The sequence below is a fragment of the Chiloscyllium plagiosum genome, unplaced genomic scaffold (genome assembly GCF_037043375.1).
Source record: "Chiloscyllium plagiosum isolate Xiang-an unplaced genomic scaffold, Cpla_swu_hap1 HiC_scaffold_27, whole genome shotgun sequence".
NCBI classification, from domain to species: domain Eukaryota; kingdom Metazoa; phylum Chordata; class Chondrichthyes; order Orectolobiformes; family Hemiscylliidae; genus Chiloscyllium; species Chiloscyllium plagiosum.
The window spans coordinates 64,974,653-64,999,957 of NW_028270165.1; the positions used below are offsets into that span (position 1 = coordinate 64,974,653).

The 25,305-nt window shown below is 41.2% G+C and overlaps 1 protein-coding gene across 1 annotated transcript in view; it reads left to right on the forward strand.

Moving 5' to 3' along the window:
- The window catches only part of LOC148144483 (scavenger receptor cysteine-rich type 1 protein M130-like), a 33,023-nt gene continuing 7,718 nt past the window's right edge, over nt 1-25,305 (forward strand). Inside the window, exons 1-8 of the mRNA XM_087975340.1 lie at nt 1-132; nt 1,989-2,061; nt 14,821-14,853; nt 15,548-15,862; nt 16,421-16,735; nt 19,112-19,426; nt 21,142-21,459; nt 24,714-25,031. Coding sequence (XP_087831466.1) covers nt 1-132; nt 1,989-2,061; nt 14,821-14,853; nt 15,548-15,862; nt 16,421-16,735; nt 19,112-19,426; nt 21,142-21,459; nt 24,714-25,031 — 1,819 coding nt within the window. The remainder of the gene's footprint in view (nt 133-1,988; nt 2,062-14,820; nt 14,854-15,547; nt 15,863-16,420; nt 16,736-19,111; nt 19,427-21,141; nt 21,460-24,713; nt 25,032-25,305) is intronic.

The following is a 25,305-nucleotide window of genomic DNA, read 5'->3' on the forward strand; positions in this document are numbered from 1 at the left end:
ATGGAGTTGGATCCCAATAAGAGCAATTTGATGGACGTGGGAGCTCAAAAGCAAGAGGAAATCACGTCAATGAAGGTCAAGGATTTTGGTAAAGTGTTTGATAAATCCCTCATCGTAGATTGGTTTCGAAAAGTAAGTGATATGGAATCCTTGGTGATATGGAAAGTTTGGTGTAAAATTGAATTAACCATTGAAAACACAGGATGTTACAGAACCGTGTTTTTCCCTGTCTGCAGGTCATCAACCACATGTATAAAATTTGGATGAAAGTGTAGGTGGTGTTATTAGTAAGTTTGCAGACGACACAAAAATTGACTGATTATGCACAGTAAGGAAGGGAGTCAAAAGTCACAACAAGTCATGGATCAGTTAGACATTTGGTTGGAGAAACAATGGATAGCGTTTTACCTGGTAAGAGGTGGTGATGCATTTTTGGAAATTAAATGCAAGTGGAAACTGCACTGTTAATGGTCGGACTCTGAATAGCATTGATTGACAGTGGGTTCACGTCCATATATCCCTGAAAGATGCAACACAAGTGGATAAGTTAGTAAAGAAGTTATACAGCATGTTTTCCTTCTCCAGTCGGGGCAGTAAATGCAAATGTTTGCAAATCGCCCTGCAAATGTATAAGGCACCGATCAAGCAAAATTTGGAGGCTCATGCACAGTTTTGAAGGCTGCACTACTGGAAGCAGGTGGAAGCTTTGGAGAGCACGCAGAAGATGTTTCACAGAATGTTGGTGGATTGGAATGTATTAAGCACAAGGAGATGTTGGACAAACGTGGATTATTACGTTTGAGCATCAGAAGCTGAGGGGGAGATTACTGAAGTATTTAAAATTATGAGAGGGAGAGGCAAAGAGAATAATCAGAGTCTCCGTAGGGCGGAAATGTACAATACTGGTGGGCACAATTTTACGTTGAGAGGCAGAAAGGTGGAAGGATATGTGAGTTTTTAACCTCAAAGATAGCAGTACCTGGAATGTGTTAACATGGGAGGTGGCATGAACAGTTATGGTATCAACAATGGTATTTAGACAGTTGAATGAACAGGTAGAGGATAGAGAGAAGCAGACCATATGCATGCAAATGGAATCAGTTTAGAACAGCATCATGGTGGACACAAGCATATTGGGCAGAAAGACCAGCTCCTTTGGAGGTCTGTTCTATGTTCTATGGTGTGATCATATAATTCTGTGACATCAGTGCTCAACGTCTTTCTCTGTCTAATTCCCATTGCTTTATCCCTGCTCCGACTCAGTGCAACTTTATATCTTCTGCATTTCTCTGTGGTAATGATTTCTAAGTCTTGCACATGCTTCATATCTCCTCCTGCTTGCCTGAGAGATCTGGACAGAGTAGATTGGGAGAAAGCATTCCCGAAAACAAATGGGACAAGCAGGTGACAACAACAGTTTCGAGATCTGCAAAAGCAGCGAAGATGGACGTCAGGATATGGAAGGCAATGCCTGGAAATTTGGGGAATGCAGATTGAAACTTGCCACAGCATTAGATGAATATGGAAGCAAATATTTGCAAGATTATCCGATTAAGACAGGATACTGGCATTAGGTAATCATGAGTGTTTGAACAGCCAGTACAGACACGATTGGCCGAACAAACTCATCCCAGTCTGTAACGCTATTGCAACTCAGTGATTCTGTGACAGACAGACTGTCTTCAAACGTATAGCCTCAGTCTTGGATCCTAATTCACGTTTGTTCGCACTGATTGAATCTCAAACTGATCGTTTCTGTCACGCTGAATCATTCTGTTAGACGTTTGTTTACCAGTAACTAGATTACAGAAATTTTGTGCGACCGTTCAGGATTTAAGGTGTTAACATATTTATAGATTCCCAGTTGACGTGAGCCTGGAGCTGAGATGTGCTCTTCCATGATGAAGTACCCATTGAGATTCTGTTGAGTGTCTATTCTAATTCCGAATTTACTGCTATTTTCCATCTGATATTTTTTTATTTTAAAGGAGAAACAGGCGACAACATTAGAGCACAGAATTTGCCACGGAACCAGGTGTTTCCTGTTGTTTGAACAGAAAGGCAAGACGCGCAGTGACGGTTCTGTGGTTCTGCAGACTGAGAAGCTGCCTTTTCATACACTGAACCTTCCATGAATCTTGACAAATTCCAAATTATGATCTGCTGTAAAATATGTTTCTGCGTGTTTTCTAACAATATGCTACGGCTCTTCGATGCAATCAATTCGTTGGTAATGACCGGCATTTATGATATCAAAATGCGTGTTCATGCATTTCGCCTCTGTCTGAAAGATCAGATTTCTTCAGATGATTGGCAGTTTGCCCAGTATCGCAACACAACCCATATATGATGTGAAATTCTGCAGCACATCTGTGAGACATGGCTCAGGCGCTGTTTTGTAGATGAATAGTTCAAAACAGCATAGGACAAAATGGAAATTGTTGATAACGTGAATGAATGTAGTCAATAACGCTAAACTGTACCCAGTTTCGAAACCATGGTAACACGATCAAAGTTCTGATGGTGTTGGCAATCTGAATTAAGAACACAGAAGAACTGCAGAAACTTGGGACAAATATGATTTTAATGTTTCGAGTCCCCTGAAGAGGGCTGGATAATGCTGATTTATGTGCAGTTCATCTGAGATGCTCAAGGGAAAGAGATGTGGAGAGTAAGCAGAGCATAAGACAGAGACAGGCCTTATAGTCGTAAAGGAGTGATATGGATTCTAAACCGGTATTGATGATAAGTGTGACGGTCAGGACGTCACTGATCTGAGCACCTACAGTTTCTTTCAAAACACTTATGTATATTACAAACAACTGAGTTACAGCACTGATGCTGTTGCAATAACATTGATCACAGACTATCAGGGAGAGAAAATAACACACACACTTCCACAACTTCATTTTGTATTCTGTGATCATCCAATTTTGTTTCACGTATTTTGTGATCTACACTTCCGTAAGGAGTGGTCACCTGCAAAAGGATAATTTGACATGATGACCTTTATATCAATGTCTCTGCACTTTTCATGTCCAAAGGTAGTGCGGGAAATGGGCCACATGTGTTCCTGCGTTAACCACAGGACAAATCCAACCAGGCCAAATATTGTTTAAGGAGAAAGTGAGGTCTGCAGATGCTGGAGATCAGAGCTGGAAATGTGTTGCTGGAAAAGCGCAGCAGGTCAGTCAGCATCCAGGGAACAGGAGAATCGACGTTTCGGGCATAAGCCCTTCTTCAGGAAGGGCTTATGCCCTGAAGAAGGGCTTATGCCCGAAACGTCGATTCTCCTGTTCCCTGGATGCTGCCTGACCTGCTGCGCTTTTCCAGCAGCACATTTCCAGCAAATATTGTTTAAACCCGTTTACTCTCATTCAGCAGTCTTGTGATTGAAGGGGTCATCAACGATGCTGTCAAACAGGTACCACATGGCAATAGACTGCGCACTGATTCCCAGTCTGAGTTCCACCAGGGCAACTTAGATCTTAATCAAACACCGAAAATGCTGCAAATCTCAGCGTGTCTCGCTGCGTCTGTGGACCGAGAATCATAGTGATGGAAACTCCACAAATGCCGGACTTGGTGCAGCTCCAACAAAACTCAATAACCTTGACAGCATCCATAACAAAGCAGCCAAGTGACTGTGACCCCATCCACAAACAACCACTACCATCACTCAGTAACAGCAATGTACACTATTTTCAAAAGACATTGAATAAATTCACCAAGACTCCTCAGATAGCTGTCTACAAACTCACGAGAAATTCTACCCAGAGAATAAGGCCGGCAGATATGTGGAACAGAACAAGTTCCCAACTGTGCCATTCATTATCCTGACTTGGATGTTTGTCGACATTTCTTCCTTGTCGTTGGGTCAAAATCCTGGAAAATATCTCCCTCATGCCATTGTCAGTCTAACTTCAGCATTTCGTGTTCCAAGTTTTAAGAACCCAGTTCATGACGAATTTCTCAAGGGGAAAACGCAATGGGTAATAAATGCTGGCAGAGACAGCGCTGCCCGTTTCCAGTGATAGAATTTTAAACAGAACTGTGAAGTTGGTTACAGGGAAATGGTCTGAGGTTCAGGTCATGATCTGCATACCATTCCACAATTATTTACACTAGAAGATCTGAATTATCCCTCTTGCTGCTCCACATGTCACAAAGTGCAATGAAAGAGTCAACTACTAATTGAGGGGTGATAGATTTAAGACAGATGCCAGTGGCAGGTTCTTTACACAGAGAGTGGTCAGGGCGTGTAATGCCCTACCTGCTAATGTCGTCAACTCAGCAGCATTACGGAGATTTAAACAATCTTTAGAGGAGCGCATGGATGATTTTGGGATCGTGTAGGGGGACGAACTGAGAATAGTTCACCGGTTGACGCAACACCGAGGACCGAAGGGCCTGTTCTGCGCTGTATTGTTGCACGTTCTATATTCTAACTTCACCTTTAACATTTCACTCCCACAGTTTTCACGCTGGTAGGTAACTGATGCTTTTTTTCTTGAATGTACCCAATGACATCCCAATCTTTTCGAGAATTCCACTCACAATTCCCTGAGTGACAAAATCTCTGTGCAACCCTAATGATATGGCAAACCTGTATCCCAAGACCATGACCCATTTTTCTCGATACCATAAGCCAGACGAACATCAAACCTGCATCCTGCATGTCAAGGCCGTTAGAATTATTTGCGTTTCAATGAGATCACGAACATACCTTTAAATATTTATTTTATTCTCTGGTTTCCTATTCTCTCCTGTTTTCTGTCCAACGTCATTAAACTCACACTGATCCGAGTTAGACGGCATCTTTCACGCATTTGCTCTTTGACTCAACTTGTCCAGAAGGCCTTGAAGCCTGTTAGTATGGTTCTGATCAGCAAACCTCTCAAAGTCACATTTGATCCCCTCATCCAAAATCGTTGAAGTGCGTTGTAAATAGCTAATGTCCCACCTTCGATTTCCCATACACTCCATTTATCAACTCCTTCCACTGAAAATGCACAACTTTTTCTCTCAGCGAGACAATTCTCTGTCCTGGCCTGTATGTCACATATGATAGCGCAGGCTTCAGTTCTGTACACCAACCTCTTGCGCTAGATTTTATCAGAAGTGTTCAAAGATCCGTCGATACCACATGGACAAATTCTCCCATATTCAATATAACAGTTATCTCATCAAAATATTGTGGAGTTCTCAAACCACGACTTCTCTTCCATAAATAGTTTCAATTTTGTCTGCCCAAATTGATGCTTGTTATCACATTGTTTATGGTGGATACTACCATGTTCAGAATATTCCAATTAATCCGTCAGCCTGTACATCCCTGTTTCTCCCTTCCTCGAATTTAGAACAGACAGTTCATATTTTCCACCCCTATTCTTCCAGACTTGTTTCTTTTTCAGAATCTGGAAACTTTTGCATTGTGACAAACCAAAACATGTATTAAATCTATTGCCATCTCAGTTAGTGACAAAAACTGCAGTTTACCAGTCTCCACAAATTCCCAATGAAAGCCTTCAGTCTGAAACGTCGATTCTTCTGCTCCTCGGATGCTGTCTGACCTCCTGTGCTATTCCAGCGCCACACTGTTCGACTCTGATCTCCATAATCTCCAGTCCTCACTTTCTCTGATGAAGTGACAAACTTGTTCCATTTTTGTATAACTTAGTCTACTCAGAGAGTCGTAGTGGCGTGGACTGCACTGCCTGTAACTGTAGCAGACCCGCCAACTTTAAGGGCATTTTAATGGTCATTAGACAGACTTATGGATGAAAATGGACTCCTGTAGGATAGATTAATTCCATCGGTCGGCTTCGGATTGATTCCACAAGTTGGCGCAACATTGAGGTCCAAAAGGGCCTGTATTGCGCTGTAATGTTCGATATTCTACGTTCTCTGCTCGACATGTACAGTCACAGTTGCCATGATGTCAGGCCCTGCAAGTTTGAAAGATGAGGCATATCAAGAGGAAATTTGATATTTGGCAAATTTGAATAATTGCGAAACATTGTTGTATAGCACTTTATCCGTCCCATAAGAGCTGACCATCCAAGGAGGGAAATCAACATGATTTGAAATTTGAGCAGATTTTGCAGAGGAAGAGCAAAAGAAAACAATTATTTCCTCCCGTAACTGGGTTGGACAAATTCTATCGAATGATCCTGATGAGTAAAATATTGGAAAGTATAGTGATGGAGACGAGGGAACAAGTTTGCAGAAGAGACATAGAAATTACGAATTGTAGTAAAAATAAGATAAGATTTTTGGGGATTTTTTCAAGTTTTTCTAAAAGTTAATTCAATGGTTAACACTTTTAGAATAACGGAAAGCTGATTTTATAAACAAACAAGACCGACATTTGAAGAAAACAACAAGGTGAGCAGCATCTGTGGACACACAAAGCGAGTTAATATTTTGAATCAAATGTGATTATTCTGGATAATGACAGTTTTTAATAGTGTGCACAGACGGGGGAGGAGAAGAGACTGAAACGGGTGGTCTGTGTGCTCAGAGGATAAACAACGGACTGATAGTTATAGTAATAGACAGAATTATGACTCAGAATAGGTGCTAAGGATTGGGGGAATGAGATTAATGTGGGTCTGCTGTGCTGAGACCAATGTCGACAGGACAGGAATATATAAGGGAGGAAAGGGGTTACTTGTAATGTAAAGGAAGGGTAGAGGTTCAGCACTGAAGTTGTTAGTCTGCATTTTTAGTCCTGAAGAGTGTAAAGTGAAGAAATGGAAATTGAGCTCTTTCTCCAGCTGCTCGTGGAGCTGCTGAGTTGCACAGTATTTTCAATGAATCTGAGACCAATAACCTCCTGTGGTTGTGTGTTTCTGTGATATGGATTCCGGCGTGGGGACTCGCTTCCTCGTCAAAATCTGAAACGTCAATGATCTGTTAAGATGAACTAGTGTTTGGAACCCGGTTTCATTGTACCCATTAATGGTCACATCATTTCTCATTGGTGGAGAAGACAGAGTTTACTTCATAGTCGGCACACATTAAAATATATTGGTTGATGGAAAGAAAGACGGGCCCCTGGAAAAGTCGTGGTGAAGGAACCAACTGTTACAGAAATCGAGGGGTCACTTGATATGTTAATTGCTGCTCAGTGTCTGTGAAACAGCATTCAGCTAAAGTTCCGATTTGATCTGGAACCACCAGCTGGGACGATGTTTGTAACCCTCGTGAACTTACTTCTTCTGCAGCTATTGAACTGTGAGTTATAGTCTCTTGAATACATTTTCGCAACCATTTATAGGTCAATGATTGGTAACATATATGTGGCAAAAATATAATGATCAGTCTATGCGAGATAAAATATTGGCATGATAGGGAATGAAAACTATTTTGTCTTCATTATTTTCTGACTTTTTATGGAACTGTTTCTGAGGCTTCAGAGCTTCCCAACCACAACCCCCATTAACCCCCAATCTTGCATTTATTCGGAGTTTTTGTACAGCTCAGAGTTGAAAACCTACTCAGACACTTCGGGTGTGTTTGGAAACAGTGCCCATCGCTGCTTCAACAGTGTGTGTAGTCGGGAAACCTGGTGAACAATATTTACCTAATTTATTCGTCAATATTTGGGAGAGTGTAAAATAGAAACTGAATATTTATGTATTTCTAGGAGCTTGATGTTACACTGATTTTAGTTAGTTTTTCTTCTCTTTATATTCGAAAACTTTCTCGATACTGATGCATTTATATAGCGCCGTTGACAATGTCAGTGAAACAAAGGAACTCTGGGCCAATTTGGTACATTTTGTTGTTGAGACAGTTCTGCAATTTTGGAAACGTGACAGGCAAGTTCCTCCGAGGAAACTGTAAGAACCATTGCTGTGATAAAGGGCGCAGTTAGCTGTTCGCATCCTCAGTGGAACAAAGGCGCTGTGTGCTAATTTGTTATATTTTATTGTTCAGACAGTTCTGCGATTTTGGAAACTTGGCAGGCAATTTATTCCATGAAATCTGTTAGAATTGTCGCTCTAATAAAGGGCACAGTCAACTGGTCATCTTCAAATAACCAAAGCGAAACATTCACGCTGCTTTCTGTCTGCAAATGTTGCCAGATCTGCGAAGTATTTCCAGCAATTTCTCCTTTGGTTCTGATTTCCAACATACACAGTTCTTTGACCTTCTTTTGTTCACCAGTTTTGTTATTCAGTGAATTTAGTTGAATGATTGCCACTAGCCAGCGCAATATCAATAGCTCTTCTTCCTGTACTGGTGAAGTTGTTGAAGAATTTCAGTAGGATTACTGTAAACATTTTTACAGAACGATGTCTTCTTTTTTCCTGTCTCCATTTAAAAACTTTATTCATATAAATACCTTTACATGCATACTTAGTCACTGAAACAGGTCACTTCTGTATAGTAGTCAAAAACTGTGGTGCTGGAAAAGTAGATCTGGTAAGGCAGCATACAAGGAACAGGAGGTTCGACGTTTCGAGCATAAAATCTTCATCAGGATAAAGATCTTCTGCTTCAACCGTCGATTCTCCAGCTCTTCGGATTATGCCCGGCCAGTTGTGCTTTTCCACCACCACCCATTTAGACGTTGATCTTCAGCATCTACAATCCTAATTTTCTCTTATTTCTGTACATTCGTGTATGAAGGATAAACCAACACTGGAATTTGACTCTATCCAGCAACACACTAAAGGCATGTATTTATATATACATGAGACATTGGGGGGGGGGGGGGGGGGTGGTCTCATAACTGAACGGACCCCCATATACCTTCAGCAGTAAGACCTCAGACAGTGGTCTTTCTCCACTGCCTTGGCGGCAGCTGCCTCAACATTTAATGCATTCCTAAACACATAGTCCTGCACCTTGGAATGTGCCAGTGTGCAACTCTCCGTCGGGGTCAAACGCTTGCTCTGGAATACCAAAGAGTTTCATGCAAACCAAAGAACATCTTTCAGCGAGTTGATGCTCTTCCAGGCGTAGTTGATGTTTGTTTCAGTGTCGGTGTGTATCGTGGGCAACTGATCGGAGAGCAGTGTCCTGAGTCAAAGAGCTGCTTGTGAAAAGCCTCGACAGAATTGACTGCATCTTTCTCCAGACATCGTTTGCAAAGGGCAATTCCAGAAAGATATGTTTTACGGTCACTTCCCGTGTGCCCTGCCATCCTTCCAAACCCTGCATCCACTTAGAGAGCAGTGTGGTGAGTCGCAAACTGGCCAGGTGTACATGAGGGATCTCGCAGTTTGTGCCGTTCTCACCACAAGCCAAGCGGCGTCTTCGTGCTTGTTAGAACGTTCTGGTGATGAAACATTCTGCCAAATGACTTGGACAGTCTGCTGAGGGAACAACCCGACAGGGTTCACCCTCTTCTTTTCCCACAGAGTGTCGAGGACTCTAAGATACGTGCATCAACTGCTCCTTCAGCGCTGAATTTATGCTCAAACCGGTTGAAACGGGTTTGAGCAATTACCTTTCTGTGTCGAGGCAAGAGAGCTGCAAATTGAGGCAGGGCTTACAGTAATATCATTTTGTTGGCAGAGTCAGCTCGTCGAAAACTTGAACTCACTTTACACATATCTCCTATTCCCTGGTGAGAGCTGTACCCATTCTCTGATGGCAGTTGTACTAGACTTACTTTTCAACATGATCTGAAAAGAAATATGGAGGTAGTTTAGGCGTCTAATCTTGTTTTGATTTTTTGTTTTGCTAACGGTGTTATCACTGAAGGCAAGCCAAGAAGAAAGCAATCTCAATCTTCTCAACAAAATCTGACCAGCTGTAACGGTTGTCTGTTACATTTGGGTGCACCAGACTCTGGGCTAACAGTGAATATGGTGTCAGTAAAACATCAGTCAGCACTATGTCACCATTAATTAAACTCATGCACAAAGGGATTATACTCTCAGATTATACCTATGGTCTGCCTGACCGTTTTGTGATATTATTTGTGGACCGAGGTTACTTTAATGTGGAGGAGCCAGTGTTGGTTTGGGGTGGACAAAGTTAAATATCACACAACATCATGTTAGAGTCCAACGGGGTTTATTTGGAAGCACTACCCTTCAGAGCGCTGCTCCTTCATCATGTCGTTGTGCTGATAGAGGAGCGGCACTCCAGAAGCTAGTGCTTCCAAATAAACTGGCTCGACTGTAATCTCGAGTTGTGATTTTTACGTATGTTATTAAATTCACGTTCACCGCATTCAAGATTTTTTCCACTATTTGATGTGGAATTAACATGTTTGCCTCAATATTGTTTAACATCACAATTTTCATCACGCAAGCCTTTAAAAAATGAAATAACCAAAATAAATCCTTTTCCAACTTTATTCTTAGTGACAAATGGGAGAGGTGAAAATCATTATTAGGATATTTATTTCACGACACTTTTTCTATTTGTTCAAAACTGTGGGAATGTCTGGTTTGGTCAATGTTACGGAAAATACAACCAGGTGGCGGTCACCTGATCTCATGGTCCACTGCATTAGTTGAGGGTAGGTACATCATCATATGCGAGGAGAGAATTACAGATCTTGACCAAATATCAGTGAAGGAACAATGTCCCCATCCCAATCAGGATGGGAATTTGCAGGTGCCGGTGCTTTTAATTATCTGTGCACCTTGTTCGGTAGTGTGGCTGCAGTTTTGTTCGGTTTGGGAAGGAGTTTAGCTGAGTTCTTGCAATTAACATTGATGGCGCAACTTTGGTGGCTGAATCTTGGTGGTGAATGCTTTAAGTTCTTCAGCTAATGGAAGGGTTGGAAGTGAAGCCGATTTCTTTGTGCCAAGTGCCTTCCAGCTTTTGAAAGTGTATTACAGTTTATTGCAGCAATGTAAGTAGCGAATGTCTGTTCATAGCGCTGGCTTGTATATTGCTCACAGTTATTACTCTTGAGGAGTCAGAAAGTGAATAATACTGTAAATCTGGCTCCTGTTCTGGACTTGTAGTGAAAGGAAGGACATCCCAGTTCAGATCATTATATGGAGCGGCATGGTGGCTGAGTTGATTCCAGCCTCGGGCGATGTCTGTGTGGATTTACACATTGTCCCTGTTTATGCATTGTCCCTGTGTATCCAGGTGCTCCAGTTTCCTCCCACAGTCCAATGATGTGCAGACCATGCCACGTTGCCCACACTGCGCTCGGTGAATTAATCAGATGGGAATGGGTCTGGTTGGGTTACTCTTCGGAGGGTTAGCATGGACATGTTGGGCCATTTGGCCTGTTTCCACACTGTAGGGAGTCTAAGTTAAACAAGGTTCTCTAAATGCTATGGCGTAGTATGTTAAGAGAGTTCATGTACACGGAGGTGTATTACTTTGTGGTAAGTTCGGCTTCTCATTCTCTAGAAAATTTACTGCCACTTATCCAGCATCATGAATTATCCAAGGTATTGAAGCCTTCTTTCTCATTCTTCTCCCGTTGGTTCTCCGATATATTTCCATGTATATTAATGAATTAAGTGCTTAAGTCGGCATGTTGTGGATTATTTCCATAAAGCAGATCGCAGAGGTTAAATCACTCTCTCGAGATCGAAATGTTGGGTTAGAGTAACTAGTGTGCCTAGATTTTGTTGACGTGCTGTATTTGGTCAATCCATTTACACCCATATAATGGGTACAGTGACACTGAGAGTGGATTGCATTTTATATCCAGAAGATTAAACTGGTATTATCTCCTTTAAAGTTTAGTTGCTGTCTATTTTGTCCTAAGCTATATGGCAGAAGATAAAAAAGACATGCATATCAACACTGTTCAAGTCGTTCAGACTTAGTTTCACATTCTATATGTGTGAATACTTTCAACATTATTTTATTAGCTGATATATGAAGAAAGGAGGTTGATTATACATTTATTAACATGAACTTTGCGCAGTATGCATAACAGCTTCATACCTTAAAGAAACTTGGAAAATTTTGTATAAACTCAGGAGATCTGTCAACATTAATGAAGAGTGAAACACAGATAATGTTTCGAGTCTGATATGATCACTCAGAACAGAAGGATAGAAAATAAGGAGTCCCAACAGAGTCGCAACTTTAACACTGTTCCTCTCTCCGCATGCGTTGCTTTCCTCCAGCATTCTTCATATTTGTTTCAGATTTTCCATATGCACTTTTCTTTTCTGCCAGCAGCCTGGTGTCTCAATTGCTTTGGCTTAATTTGTGAAATGGTTTATGTTGTGAGTTTGACGAGCAGAGGCAGAAGTCCTGACGCTGTTGCATATAATTTAATTAAATGCATTTGAAGGAGACCTGATTGGGGACCTATGCAAAAATAAATTTCCAGAGGTTGCTCAGAACCATTGAAATAAAGATTTCTGAGTTTAGTTTTGTGTACCTTCGAGATCAACAGTCTCAGTCGCTCCTAAGACGAGACAATAGATTTGAAAGAGAAGTAATTTTACTCTGGTTCTGCATCACTTGCACACTATTTTGTTTCATCTCGCGCTTTGAATCTTCTCAATTTGTGAAACAGTGGGACAAATTGGATTGCTTAATCTCATATTTGCTAAACTAGAAGTAACAACATTCTTGGATCAGATGACAAAGCACGAGATGGTGAACGGCTCCATCATTATGTTTTGTAGATCTTTGTTGAACAACTAGGGAAGTGCATGAAATATGAAATTGTAAGTTGCATAAACCACTTCAATATTCACCTCCTGCAGAAGTAATGGATAGCGGACTTCTTAATCCATTATTACTCTTTTATAAATTCGATATTAGACAAGAAGAAATACAAGGATCACTTCCAGGCTCCCATGTTCAACTCATTGTTTTCAATTTTACGAAGACATGAATTCTTTATTCTCGACATAATTCTACTACTCGGGTAGACCGTAAAGTCTAATTGATCTTTTTTTTAAAAATGAATGAGTAAAGTCCTTTCAAACGGGAGGTGAATGCATTGTTTAGTTTCTAAATTTAGTAATTAACATGTGTTCAGTTTTAATTCGCGTTCAAAAAGGGCAGGTATTCTGCATTGTTGCTGCTGTCAATAATTTTGTTTCTTTATATTCCCTGCCTTGACTGACATTTAGTTAAATTACAAAATATCAGTCAAATAATGACTATTTATTGAAATCTAAATAAACACTACAGTTAAGAAGTGACGTTCATATCCCTCATGTCCGGCTGAAGCAGACTGAAAACAAATTGACTTCTTTCTCAATACAGCGATTCAGTTTGAAGTAGGCTGTATTCAGTGTTAGAGAAGGAATATACTGGCACTAGAGAGATAGCGGAGAAGGTTCACAGCATTGATTCTGGAGAAGAGAGGTTTGGCCTGTGAGGAGAGCTTGAGAAGACGAGGACTACGTTCATTGGAATTTAGAAGAATGAGTGGTGAATCCTACTGAAACTTATACAATTATGAAGGGAGTAGATATGATAGCAGCGTGGAGGTTTATTCCACTGGCGGGTCAAACTAGAACCCGGGAAAGTCGCCTTAAAATAGGGAGAATGAGATTTCAGACTGAGGTAACTTTTTCACCAATTCTGTTGTGAATCTGTGGAATTCACTGCCTAGTGAAGGAGTTGAGGCTACCTTGTTGTTGAATGCATTTAAAACAAAGATACATAGATTATTGAACAATACAGGAATTATGGGCTGTGGAGGATAGGCGGGTAAGTCTAACTGAATCCACGAAAGGATCTCATTGAATGGTGGCGCAGCCTTGATGGGCCAGATGGCCCACTCTTGCTCCGAGTTCTTATGTTCTTTTATCGGTGTGAAAAGTGTAGGACACGAATTGTACCGACTGTCACTTGATTCAACGCTGAAAGTTATGTCCTCTGTAGTGTTTCATGTGAGACAGTAAATGTTCTCAAAAGTAGTTCAAAAGGACAACATACGTGTTCAAAACCAGACAAGTTTATTCCATAGTTATATCTGTCTGAAATCGCGACGAAAAGTCTTTCAGTAGATTTAGTTTGCATCAGTTCTCCTATCAGTGAGTGTTCACAATGGTGTCACTGATCTGATCCGGATTTGTTGTTTTCCAAAACTCTCCAGTTAGTAAGGAACATCAAACTTCTGATGAACGGGCCAACCTGCAAGACATTGTTTTAAATTTTTCCTGTTCATTTTCTGCAACCAAATTACATTAAAAAACAATAAGGATTTAGCATTACATTGTAAGGATATTGCATACGAATGATAAAGAGGTGAACGATCAGTCAAGTCGGTGAATGCAAGTAATGAGAGAGGTTGTACAGCAGGGATTCAATAAATCAAGTGAGCGACCATGTACTAACACATGGACAGATGACCCGTGTTGTCTGATTGCTTGAAAGTTTTATAGAAATTATTCTGAGATTCAAAACAAGTGACGAGTAGACCAGTCAGAGAGTTGGCAGCGTGTCTCTGTGTGTGGAACCAATTCGGTTAACTTTAGAAGAAAACAGACAATAATTGATAATTGCAGTAATTATATTTCCTGCTTTTATCAGCATTGCATGAAATGAGGATGTGAAAGTTCCAGATATCATATAGAGTCATAGCACGGAGACAGAGACTTTGTCCCAAACTGTTTCATGTCAACCAAAATGTCAATCCACACAAAACCTATTTCTCTGCACTTGACTCATATCCTTCTCAACTGTCCCTATCCATGTGATTGTCCGAATCTCTTTTACATGTTATTAATGTTCCCACCTCAATCACTTCCACTCGCAGCTAATTCCCTACTAATACCATCCTCTGTGTAAAATAGGATTATTTGGCAAACTAACGATAATTATTGCCCGCACTTGTTGCATTTGTTTAATTTATTTCTACGTGTTAAATTGAATTGTAACACTTTAATTTTCATCCCCCTATTTCAGGCAGACGTGGCGACACTCAGGCCGAGAGTAAAGGTAATTGCACTTTTTTTTTCATATAGAGGCAAAACCTGTATTCTGATGATTCCATTCAAACACAAACTTGTGCTGATGATCTCCTTGCCTTAATGTGCAAGTTGAACAGCTGTGTGTTCATAACTAATGGGGATGCATTATTCCTGAAGGTTTCTTATTTCAGGGGAGCAGAGTGTGAAAACTCAGTTCCTCCGCACACTGCCGTTCTCAGATCGAGAGACAACACATGGAGATACTGTGAAGATGCACCTACACACGCAGTGCTGCTGGCGGAAATTTATATAAATTATTTCACTCACAATTGAGCAGTGACATCATGCTCACATGACTGGACATCCCACAATAATTCTGGCTGTGGGAGACGGAAATGCTGTTTCATTTTCAGATGTTCGCAGGGCGGATCAGTGAGTTTTTCTCGCTATTCAGAGTGCCCACATCCCATGAATGAGAAATAAAAATCTTCTCACGTTGGCTAGTTTAGTGGAGACCCTCGCTCTCTGTGAGTCGGCATCATGTTTTTCAAATGACCATTCGCCCTTCTCCATCCACATTACGTATCCTGAGTTATATTGCGATAGCCTGCATTTTTACCATGCCCTCACTCCCGTTGCGTTGTGAGCCGGGAATGCAGTCGATGATTCGATCTTTTACAATTAAGCAGTGTTCACGTTGGTGACCATTTCTATATTTACAGAGACAGTGAGGCTGAGACTTGAGAATGGGGGCAGTCCTTGCGCTGGCCGAGTGGAGATTCACTACAAGGGGCAGTGGGGAACTGTGGATGATTATGAATGGGACATGCAAGATGCTGCTGTTGTGTGTCGGGAGCTGGACTGTGGGACCGCGGTCTCTGCCCCGGGCGAGGCTCACTTTGGACGAGGATCCGGACCTATTGTGACCTGGAATGTTGAGTGCAGCGGGACCGAGCGGGCTCTGAAGGAGTGTCATTCACAGGAATGGGATCCCCACAGCTACTCACACGACAATGATGCTGGTGTCGTCTGTTCAGGTAAAAATCTATTGCCATTTCTGTGCAGGTTTATCACAAGTCAGTGCTGTCTGGAACCAGAAAGGGATATGATAACACAACGACAACTATCCAAATATTATTAACATGATACTAACAAAACCCCCAATTTATTCGGTGTTACAATGCAATTTGTGAATATTTGAAGACAATGGGAGAGGTGAATTCCTGTTACCGTTTCCAATCCGGTAAAGGGGCAGGATAGGTGTCCATTGTGATGTCATTTGAAGCCACATTGAGAGAACTGCGCTGCAGGAATTATCACATTTACAACCCAATGCATACTGAGGTTCGACATTGAGTTGGCTGGCAGAATCACTTTGTGCCATTTATCTCCAGGTTGAAAGTCGCTTTCTGTCAGATTAGATGAGGGTCGGAGTTGTGGGTGAACATGAATGAGATCGACAGGGCAGCAAACTGATTGCAGGAACAATTTATTTCCAGATGTACCAGACCTAAAGTTAATCACATTAATGTTTATCAGAAAATAATCTAAGTCGCTGTTGCTAAAAATTGCTCTGATTTTTAAAAATATCTCAGATCACAGAGCTCCGAGGTTGTTACCACAAAATTCCCAATGCTTTGGCAGACTCGAGATTCAGTTCGGTGACACCTGGAAAACAATGTGTGGGCTTGAATGGGATTTGAAAACCGCCAATGTGGCCTGTGCACAGCTTCATTGTGGAGTCGCAGTGTCTGTTTCAAGCTCGATGCATTCTGGAGGCAGTGCTGTTCTCACGGCTACCGAGGTGTTTCAATGTACGGGCAATGAAACTCAGCTGGGGAAGTGCCCTCGGTCTTCAACCACGCACCAGGATTGCACTGGACACAACAATGTCACCCTGATATGTTCAGGTGAGTACAAGCTTACCGAAAGAAAAAGACACATTTCCGCTTAATGTGTGTAAGAGTAATGTCGCTGGCATTCCTGACTCAACTAATCCTCAAGATTCTCATGTTCCGTGGCACAAGAGTGATGAGGTAAAATATACACGAAATTATTCAAAATTTAAACATTTTAAAACGTTTGCGTTTGGGGTGGGAAAGACATTTCTTCAACTGTCCACAGTCAATACCCTTTAGTGTCGACGTTGACTAAACGTCGCTCATGGAGGATAATATGAATCATTGTTCGATACAGATACATTGACGTGAACTTCAGACAATTTAAGTTATGACAAGACAATTGTTTATTTTCTGAATCTCCGTGACCCATAATCGGGTCAGTAGTTTTTAACAATGCTAACAGACTGTATGGCATCATTGAAGGTATCTCTTGCCAACAAACTTTTCAGCAAGAAGTTCCAGCTCACAAACACTCGTTGGCTGATAGATATTATCATGGTAATTTATTCACCGTTCTGTCCCTTACTTACTTGTCCCTTCCCAATCTCTTAACTTTCACGTTGCTGTAAATTTATCTTGCCTTCGTAACACGTTGTATTTTGCATGGAATATGCACTTTGTCAACTGTCTGATTCATTACATTCAAAGTTTGGGAGAAGATTTGTCGCTCGGGTGCTCGTTGTTGTGGTTCTGTTCGCCGAGCTGGAAATTTTTGCTGCAAACGTTTCGTCCCCTGTCGAGGATGTTACCGAGACAGGGGACGAATCGTTTGCAACAAAAATTTCCAGCTCGGCGAACAGAACCACAACAATGATTCATTACATTCCAATATGCAATACTGTGCACGTTTTGTCCCAAATCGGAACATGATTTCCTGTTACTCTTTCGATGATCAATTCGCAGGTCCAGTAAATTCTTTCGTTTGCTGCTTTGTTCATCAAGTAATATTCTCGTATACCTCTATCAGTTCCAGCTTCATTGCTTCAATATGATCCATAACCTGTCCAATACGCATTAGTCAAGCATGCATCTCTTCAAGAGCCAGGACACACTTTGTCAATTATGTGTTCCACATAATTATAAGCAATGTTTTCCCATCTTCCCAAACGCAAAGGAATTATTTCTCTCTTTCTGCCCTAAATTCTTCTATTCTTAAATTTAAGTTTAAGTTGCATTGCTGACTACTCTACCAAGTATTCTGTCAACTTGATGTATCTCAGCTTTTGAAGCTCCAACACTTATATCTAAGTGCACTTATTCACAACATGAAGAGGGAAAAGGTGAAAACATCTAAATGCACGCTGTAAGTCATTTTCCAGGCTGCCAAAATATACTGCCTCAAACTTCTTTGCTTAAAGTTTCATCTGTCACGTACTTATCTGTTTTTCTCTCTTTGCATGCTTTACTGAAATTGGGAGATGTCATGAATAATGGTTTGAAAACATTGATGCATGGTACCAGGGGCTAATTTTGAAGTGTTACTCTGCATCTCAATGCAAATTCGGGGAAGTCCATGTCACATTCTACCAAACGGTACACTTTCACAGGTTATAATTGATTTCATTACTGTAGGTTCGATGGCAGAATAAAGGTTAATATTATTGAAACTGCATATTGCAGCCAGCATCTGATGCACTGGTCATGATTTGGTCACCCGGACGCTCAACATCTTACTGTACAAAAAAACTTTTAACATTATAATTATCTCAATTGCCTCAAACTTGTAAACTCATTTGTTGCCCATGTTTCAGAAATTGCCTTCAAAAATAATTATTTAATACATTCGTCTCGTTAGCTGCACTGTATTGTAACACCCTGATGGAATCGGCTACGTCAGTGGTCTGAATGACTTGTCTTTGATATAAGGTAACGCCATTAGCGTTGGTTCATTACCCCCACAATCTGAAGTTGCCATGGATGTCCTTACCTTCTGAGCTCAACCCTCGGCTGATGAATAGTGACCATCAGGTTAAATCACCATCAACCACATCTCTCTAACAAGAATGCAGCAACGTATTCATCAGTAAATTGAGTTAAGCATTACTGCATGATTGCAAAAGTCAATCTAACCTGCACGAGCAATCGGGACCAAAAGTACACTGCTGTTATCAAACTATGGACTGCATCAAGTCAACCTTTACACCCTCGTTTCATAGGTTTTCCAGGACTGAGGTAAATGATCATAATCACTATCTTGGGAATACCCTTTAAATGTGAATAGTGGAAAGAGTTTCATGAAATAATCGTAATTATTTTGAAGACATTGTAACTGTCACGTATTGTATTGGGCAATGGAGGATGAGATTCGATTTATTTTCTCTTTTGAATCTTGAGCAAGTGCGTGGATATTTGCAAACGTTTGTTTTTTTATTTGATCCCAAACAGGAAACAATGGGCCCCGATTGGTTGGTGGGGAGAACAGGTGCTCTGGGCGAGTGGAGGTCCTGCATGGAGAGCAGTGGGGAACGCTGTGCGGTGATTACTTTGGCTTACAAGACGCCAATGTGGTCTGTGAACACCTTTTTTGCGGGACTGTAAAGTCGATCCCGAGAGATGCTCGATTTGGGAGGGGAGCCCGACCAGTGTGGAAGGAAAACTATGAATGCAACGGAAACGAGCGACGACTGTGGAATTGTCCTGTTTCTCATGGGGAAAGCTTCAACTGTTTACATGGAAATATGGCCAATGTCATCTGCTCGGGTGTGTCCTTTATAGCAATTGCTCTTTTGCGAAACAGTGTTTTTGTGTACTTAAAGTTTGGAATTATTTTATTTATACCTTAATGGAATGTCACTGGAGAGCCCATGGCCTGTTGGCCTTTTGTGATTAATCTCCGTTTAACTGGTGCACTAGTTCACTTCAGGAAGTCATTACCTTTCAACTATATGGTTAATAATCCGCAGTCATATGTCAGTCAGAAAAGGTTAGACCGGGCAGATGTCCTTCCATAAGGAAAAGTATTAGCCAGATGAGTTGTTAGGAGAATTGATGATCGTTTGACTGTCACCATCGCTAAGACTAACTTTCCATTCCAGACTATTAACTCAGTTTGATCTTTACCAGCTGCTATTCTGGAATTTCGGGCACTCTCAGCACCACCAGGTCTTAATTTCTATCTCCACTTTGCAAATCAAGAGGCCATGTTTGATTTGGCACAATGATGTTCTGAGATGCGACACTTGAGTTTTCGGAAGTTTATTTGTATTAAATGTACATTATGTTTTTTTTAAAAATTCTGAATGCCATCCAAGATGATAATTAATTTCCTAAATCTTTGCATATAACTGCCGCATTCTTCAAATGTCAATCCCCTGTCTCTCCAAAAATGCATCCATTCTGCCTGGGTTACTAATTGTGTTAGTGCTTCTAAACTCTCTGTACTGTTTCAGATTTGGAATATTCCACGAACATTTAAACAATAATTATTGTGATACTTAGTCTTTCAGGGAACGGAGATGTAACTGGTGAGGCAAGGATTTGTGCTGATGCCTGATTTCATTTTAACTAAGTTGGTTTTACAGGCCTTTAGTTATGATTTTGTCACTCTTTTATGAGCCTGAAGACCTTGTCGGGCAGATCAAATGTGGAAATCAGATTTAATTTCCTGACAAACATTAGGAGCTTCATGAGTTTTGGTTTCAATATTTCTTCATAGTTTCCCTGTTCACGAGCTGAAACTGGGCTCCAATTCCAGAGCATAAATTTTCCAACATTCCCCAGAGAATGCATAAAGCATCTGAATTACTCCTGACAACATTTTTATGACATGACATTCTGCCCTCAACTCCTGGCAGGGAATATCAGGATCTACACAAATGGCTCCGCAGAAATCAGATGTATTCATACCTTCTTATAAAAGGTTTTGACGTAGCAATAACGTGGAGACAGTTTTCAAAAGATAATGGAGAATATTGGCAGTTACGTTAGTGAGTGACAGCATCACGTTTTAAAATTTAGGAGCTATCCCAAATTTTCACAAGTGTTTTGAATGTCATAATTCTCAAACAGACTTGTTCCTAAATTTCCATTATATTCTTGACCGTTGTCTCAGTCATGTTGCGGGTCATTTGCTCAGTGCAACATGCTCTGCCATCAACCATGAGAGGAGTGGCAACATATAAATGGTCAAAGCATACGAGTAGCATTTGCAGACTGACAGTCGGCCTGAATGGATGAGGTCGCTCGCTGAAGACGAGACTTTATTTTCAAACGAATGCCAGAGTAGCAGCACTTTTATTTCCACGCCTCTCTCAATTTTGTTGACAGAAGAAATGTGATGACATGATGAAAGTATTTGAAAAAGTAAATGGACAAAATATCTTTATGATTGCAAATCATACATTTTCCTGTGATTGTCAGTTCTCGAATATCTGTGTTCATTTCAATCGCTGTTCTCAGTAACTCTTATTTTGCAGATGAAAATTGGGCGCTAAGACTAGTGAATGGAGAAAGCCGCTGTGATGGCCGAGTTGAAGTTTACTCTCATGGAAGCTGGGGCGGAGTGCAGGACACCGTGTGGGATCAGAATGTTGCCAACGTTGTCTGCAGACAGCTGGGATGCGGTTATGCCTTAGAAATATATAATTCTTCAAAGTACGGGGAGAGTGATGGTGGTTCGTGGGTACATGTTGTCCAATGTCATGGACATGAATCACATCTCCAGGACTGCAGGATCTCCAACACATTGAATTCGTCTGACATCGAAGGCAGTAGCGTAGGGGTCCTCTGTTCAGGTAAGTAGACTCTTCCCATTTAAACCGGCTCAGATATATCAAGACAAATATTCATCTGCTGAGTAAATTGAGAATGTACACCACTTGCTTGTCAGTGCCACTGAAACCATTTATTCATCTCTGGGATGAAAGCAGATCTGAGGTGGGCGGCGGTTGCAGATGGATGAATATGAGAAATTGACACCATTTTGTTGTGAGATACAAGCATTACGTGGCAGGTCAGGTGAATTGGCTATGCTAAATTGCACAGAGTGTTATTTGCATTAGTCAGAGGGAAATGGGTTTGGGTGCGTTAAACGTCGGAGGGTCGGTGTGGACTGGTTGGTCCAAAGGGTCACTTTCCACAATGTAGGGAATCTAATCTAATCTAATCTTAAGGGGCGGCAGTGGGACAGTGGATAGCACTGCTGCCTCACAGCGCCAGACACCCGGGTTCAATTCCCGCCTCAGCAAACTGTCTGAGTGGAGTTTGCACATTCTCCCCGTTTCTGCGTGAGTTTCCTCCGGGTGCTCTGGTTTCCTCTCACAGTCCAAAGATATGCAGTATAGGTGAATTAGCCATGTTAAATTGCCTGTAGTGTTAGGTGAAGGGGTAAATGTAGGGGAATGAGTGTGGGTGGGTTGCTCTTCAGAGGGTCGGTGTGGACTTGTTGGGCCGAAGGGCCTGTTTCCACACTCTAAGAAATCTAATCTAATCAGGAATCTAATTACAGTTTCTTAACCCAAAAGTACAGTTGACACACGTGCACAAATTATACTTTTAATGGTAAGGTCCTGGGGATTGTTGCCAAACAATGAGACCTCGGTGTGCAGACTCGAAGCGCATTGAAAATGGAGGCATGGAGAGTCAGTGCAGTGAAGAAGGTCATTGGTACTCTTACATTAATTGATCCGTGCCACTGAATACAAGAGTTCGAAAGTCATGCTGTGGCTGTACATTGGTTGGCCACTTTTGGACTTATGTGTATCATTCTGGCCACCCTTTTAGAAGAACAATGCTGGGAAACTTGAAAGAATTCAGAAAAGATTTGCAGTGATGTTACCAGAGTTGGAAGGATTGACTTTTTGGGAGAAGATAAACAGACTGGGGCGTTTTTCCCTGGATGGTCAGAGGCTGAAGGGAGACCTGACAGAAGTTTATTATATCAGGAGGGGCATGCATAAGGTGAATAGACAAGGCATTGTCCCCAGGATAGTGAAATCCGAATCTGGAGGGCAGAGGTTAAAAGTAAGGCGAAAAGATTTCTAATGGAACTGAGGGACAATGTTTGTCACAAAAGAGGTTGTACGTATGAAATATCTTGACAGTGAGGTGTTGGAGGATAGTACAGTTATAACATTTAAAAGTCATCTGGATTTGTGAATAAATAGGAAGGGTTTAGAGATATGTGTGCGGAATGTTGTCAAATAGGAGTGGATTAATTTAGAATACGTGATTGACATGGAGGAGTTGGACTGAAGGGTTTGTTTCTGTGCTGGACATCTCTAGGACTCCATTACTTGAAATGACCGCATTTCTTTCAATTAGTAGAGCTTTTTATCTTCTCTGAGAAAATTTTGATCTTGTGCAGCATTGCAGAGACTGAAAGCGCAGTTTGAATTTTGTAGATAATGCACGAGAGATGGATTCCATACAAAACAAATGTCTTGAGATGTTTCACATGCGAAGTCGCCGCACTGGAATTATATAATATTTTGGGAGTCGTTGTGCGTTATGTATCTCGGGATGGTGATGAGACCCTGAAGGAACGCTTTCATGCTCATTGAAATGTCTAGGCAATGGCTTCTTGGTGAATGTGTGTAAAGTAGTCATCTCGAATTACAACCGGGGACATTGCAACAACATTGGAATGCTGTGCGGTAGATATAAGCAACTGTGTGACTTGTGATCAATCAGAAAAGCAGTTTGCAAGCAGTGAGCTCAGGGAAGGTCTCCTCTCGTGTCAGGTCCAGCGCACAAGTTGTCAAAAATTCCATTGTGCAGAATAAATTACAAACAGCTGTTATGCTGTTGACGTGATGGAAGCTTCACTTTTCCTCTATAAAGATCATAAAATGGTTCGTTAGAAGCTGAAGACAGTGTTTTAAGGGCGAACAAGTTTATTCTCAAACTGCAAGAAGCATGATTTAGACCAGAGCAGAAAACTGTGTGCAGTTAAGGAATCCACATCAGAGGATGCATTTGACAGTAATGGAGACAATGCAGTGGGCAACGTCTGAGAGATTTTCTTGAGATGAACAACATTTAGCTATGAAGACAACTTGGCCAGATTTGGATTCATTTCCTTTGAACAGAGTCGACTGAGTATGGGCAGGATTGAGGTGGATAATAAGCAAGAAGGAATCTTTCCCCTATGTTATGCAATTGCTTACCTTGCGGCATAGAGTTAAGGTGATGGACAGAAGGTTCAGAGGGACCTGAGGATATTCTTTTTCATCCACTTGGGGCGGGGGAGTAGTCTGGAACTCACTGCCTGTAAATGTGGTAGAGGCAGAAACGTTAGGGAAATCTAAGATATATTTAGATGTGCACTTGTGATGCGAAGGAGTTAAGGACGAACCCAAGTGCTGGGAAATGAGATTAAAATATTTAGAAGCTTGTTTTTGACAGAAACAAAATTGGTAGGCCGAAGGTTCTTTCTCTGTGCTGAAGACTTCTTAAATCCGTGATTCTGTGAATTAGTTCTGGACCTTTGTATCTACGTACACGTGATAATAACCTGAAATGACTTTTCGTCCCCTTTCAGTATTTACACTTCTACAACTACTCAAAGTGCTATTGCTGTCATGCTAATATATATGTTGTCTTTCAGTTATATTCTCGTAAGGTATAGTATTCTCATGTGCGCTGATGAATGAAAGCTGAGACGGTATTTATATTGGATAAACGTACAGTTATGTGCACTATAAAATAGGTTGAGCATTAGACAAAGTAACACGTGGACAGACATAAATGGAGTGACAGGAAGAGAAAGCACAAATGCAACTGTTTGCAAAATATTTCTCGGAATGTTCAATATAGAAAGGGAAACTTAACCTGGCAGTACCAGGTGCAATAAGATATTTTGAAACATTTATGTGCTGTCCATTCTTGCTAAAAGGTTACACTTGATCGATTAATTTTGCAAGAAATTAAGTTTCAGCACAATAAGTATTTCTCATGAGAACATTTAAAACGCTCTTTCCTGTATCTATACACTATGTTGCCCTGAGTGATGAAGGGAATGTGCATTAAATGTGTAATTCTTTCACAGATCACTTTCAGTTAAGGCTGTCAGATGGTGGAAGCCCTTGTGCTGGTCGAGTGGAGATTTACTACAATGGAATATGGGGCTCAGTTTGTGATGATTCATGGGATGTGGTAGACGCTGAAGTCGTTTGTAAACAACTGGGTTGTGGAAAAGCACTGGATATGACACCCCCTTCCTCCTCTGGACCGGGCTCAGTCCACATTTGGTGGAAGGATGTGAAGTGTTCTGGAAACGAGTCATTTCTCTGGGAATGTCCTTCAGTACCATTGGGTCACCAAGACGACTGTTCTCATAAAGAGGATGTGAGAATTATGTGCTCGGGTGAGGCCATTCTTCAATGCTTTTAATTTGCTCGAATGTTGTAGGTGAGACGTCATGCTGACGTATGTTCACTGAACTCGAAGGAATGTAGAGCAGCGGCAGTAATTTAAAGAAACGATCTCTGACACTTACATGTACACAAAAAGTGAAAGAACAATTCGTTTCTCTAATCTAAGTTGCTTTTCTGTCAGTTTTTTAAATCTTCTATTGATACACGTCGCGTTTGTCATGAAAAGTGTCATTTTTGATCTGTTGTCACGACTCCAAGTGGATG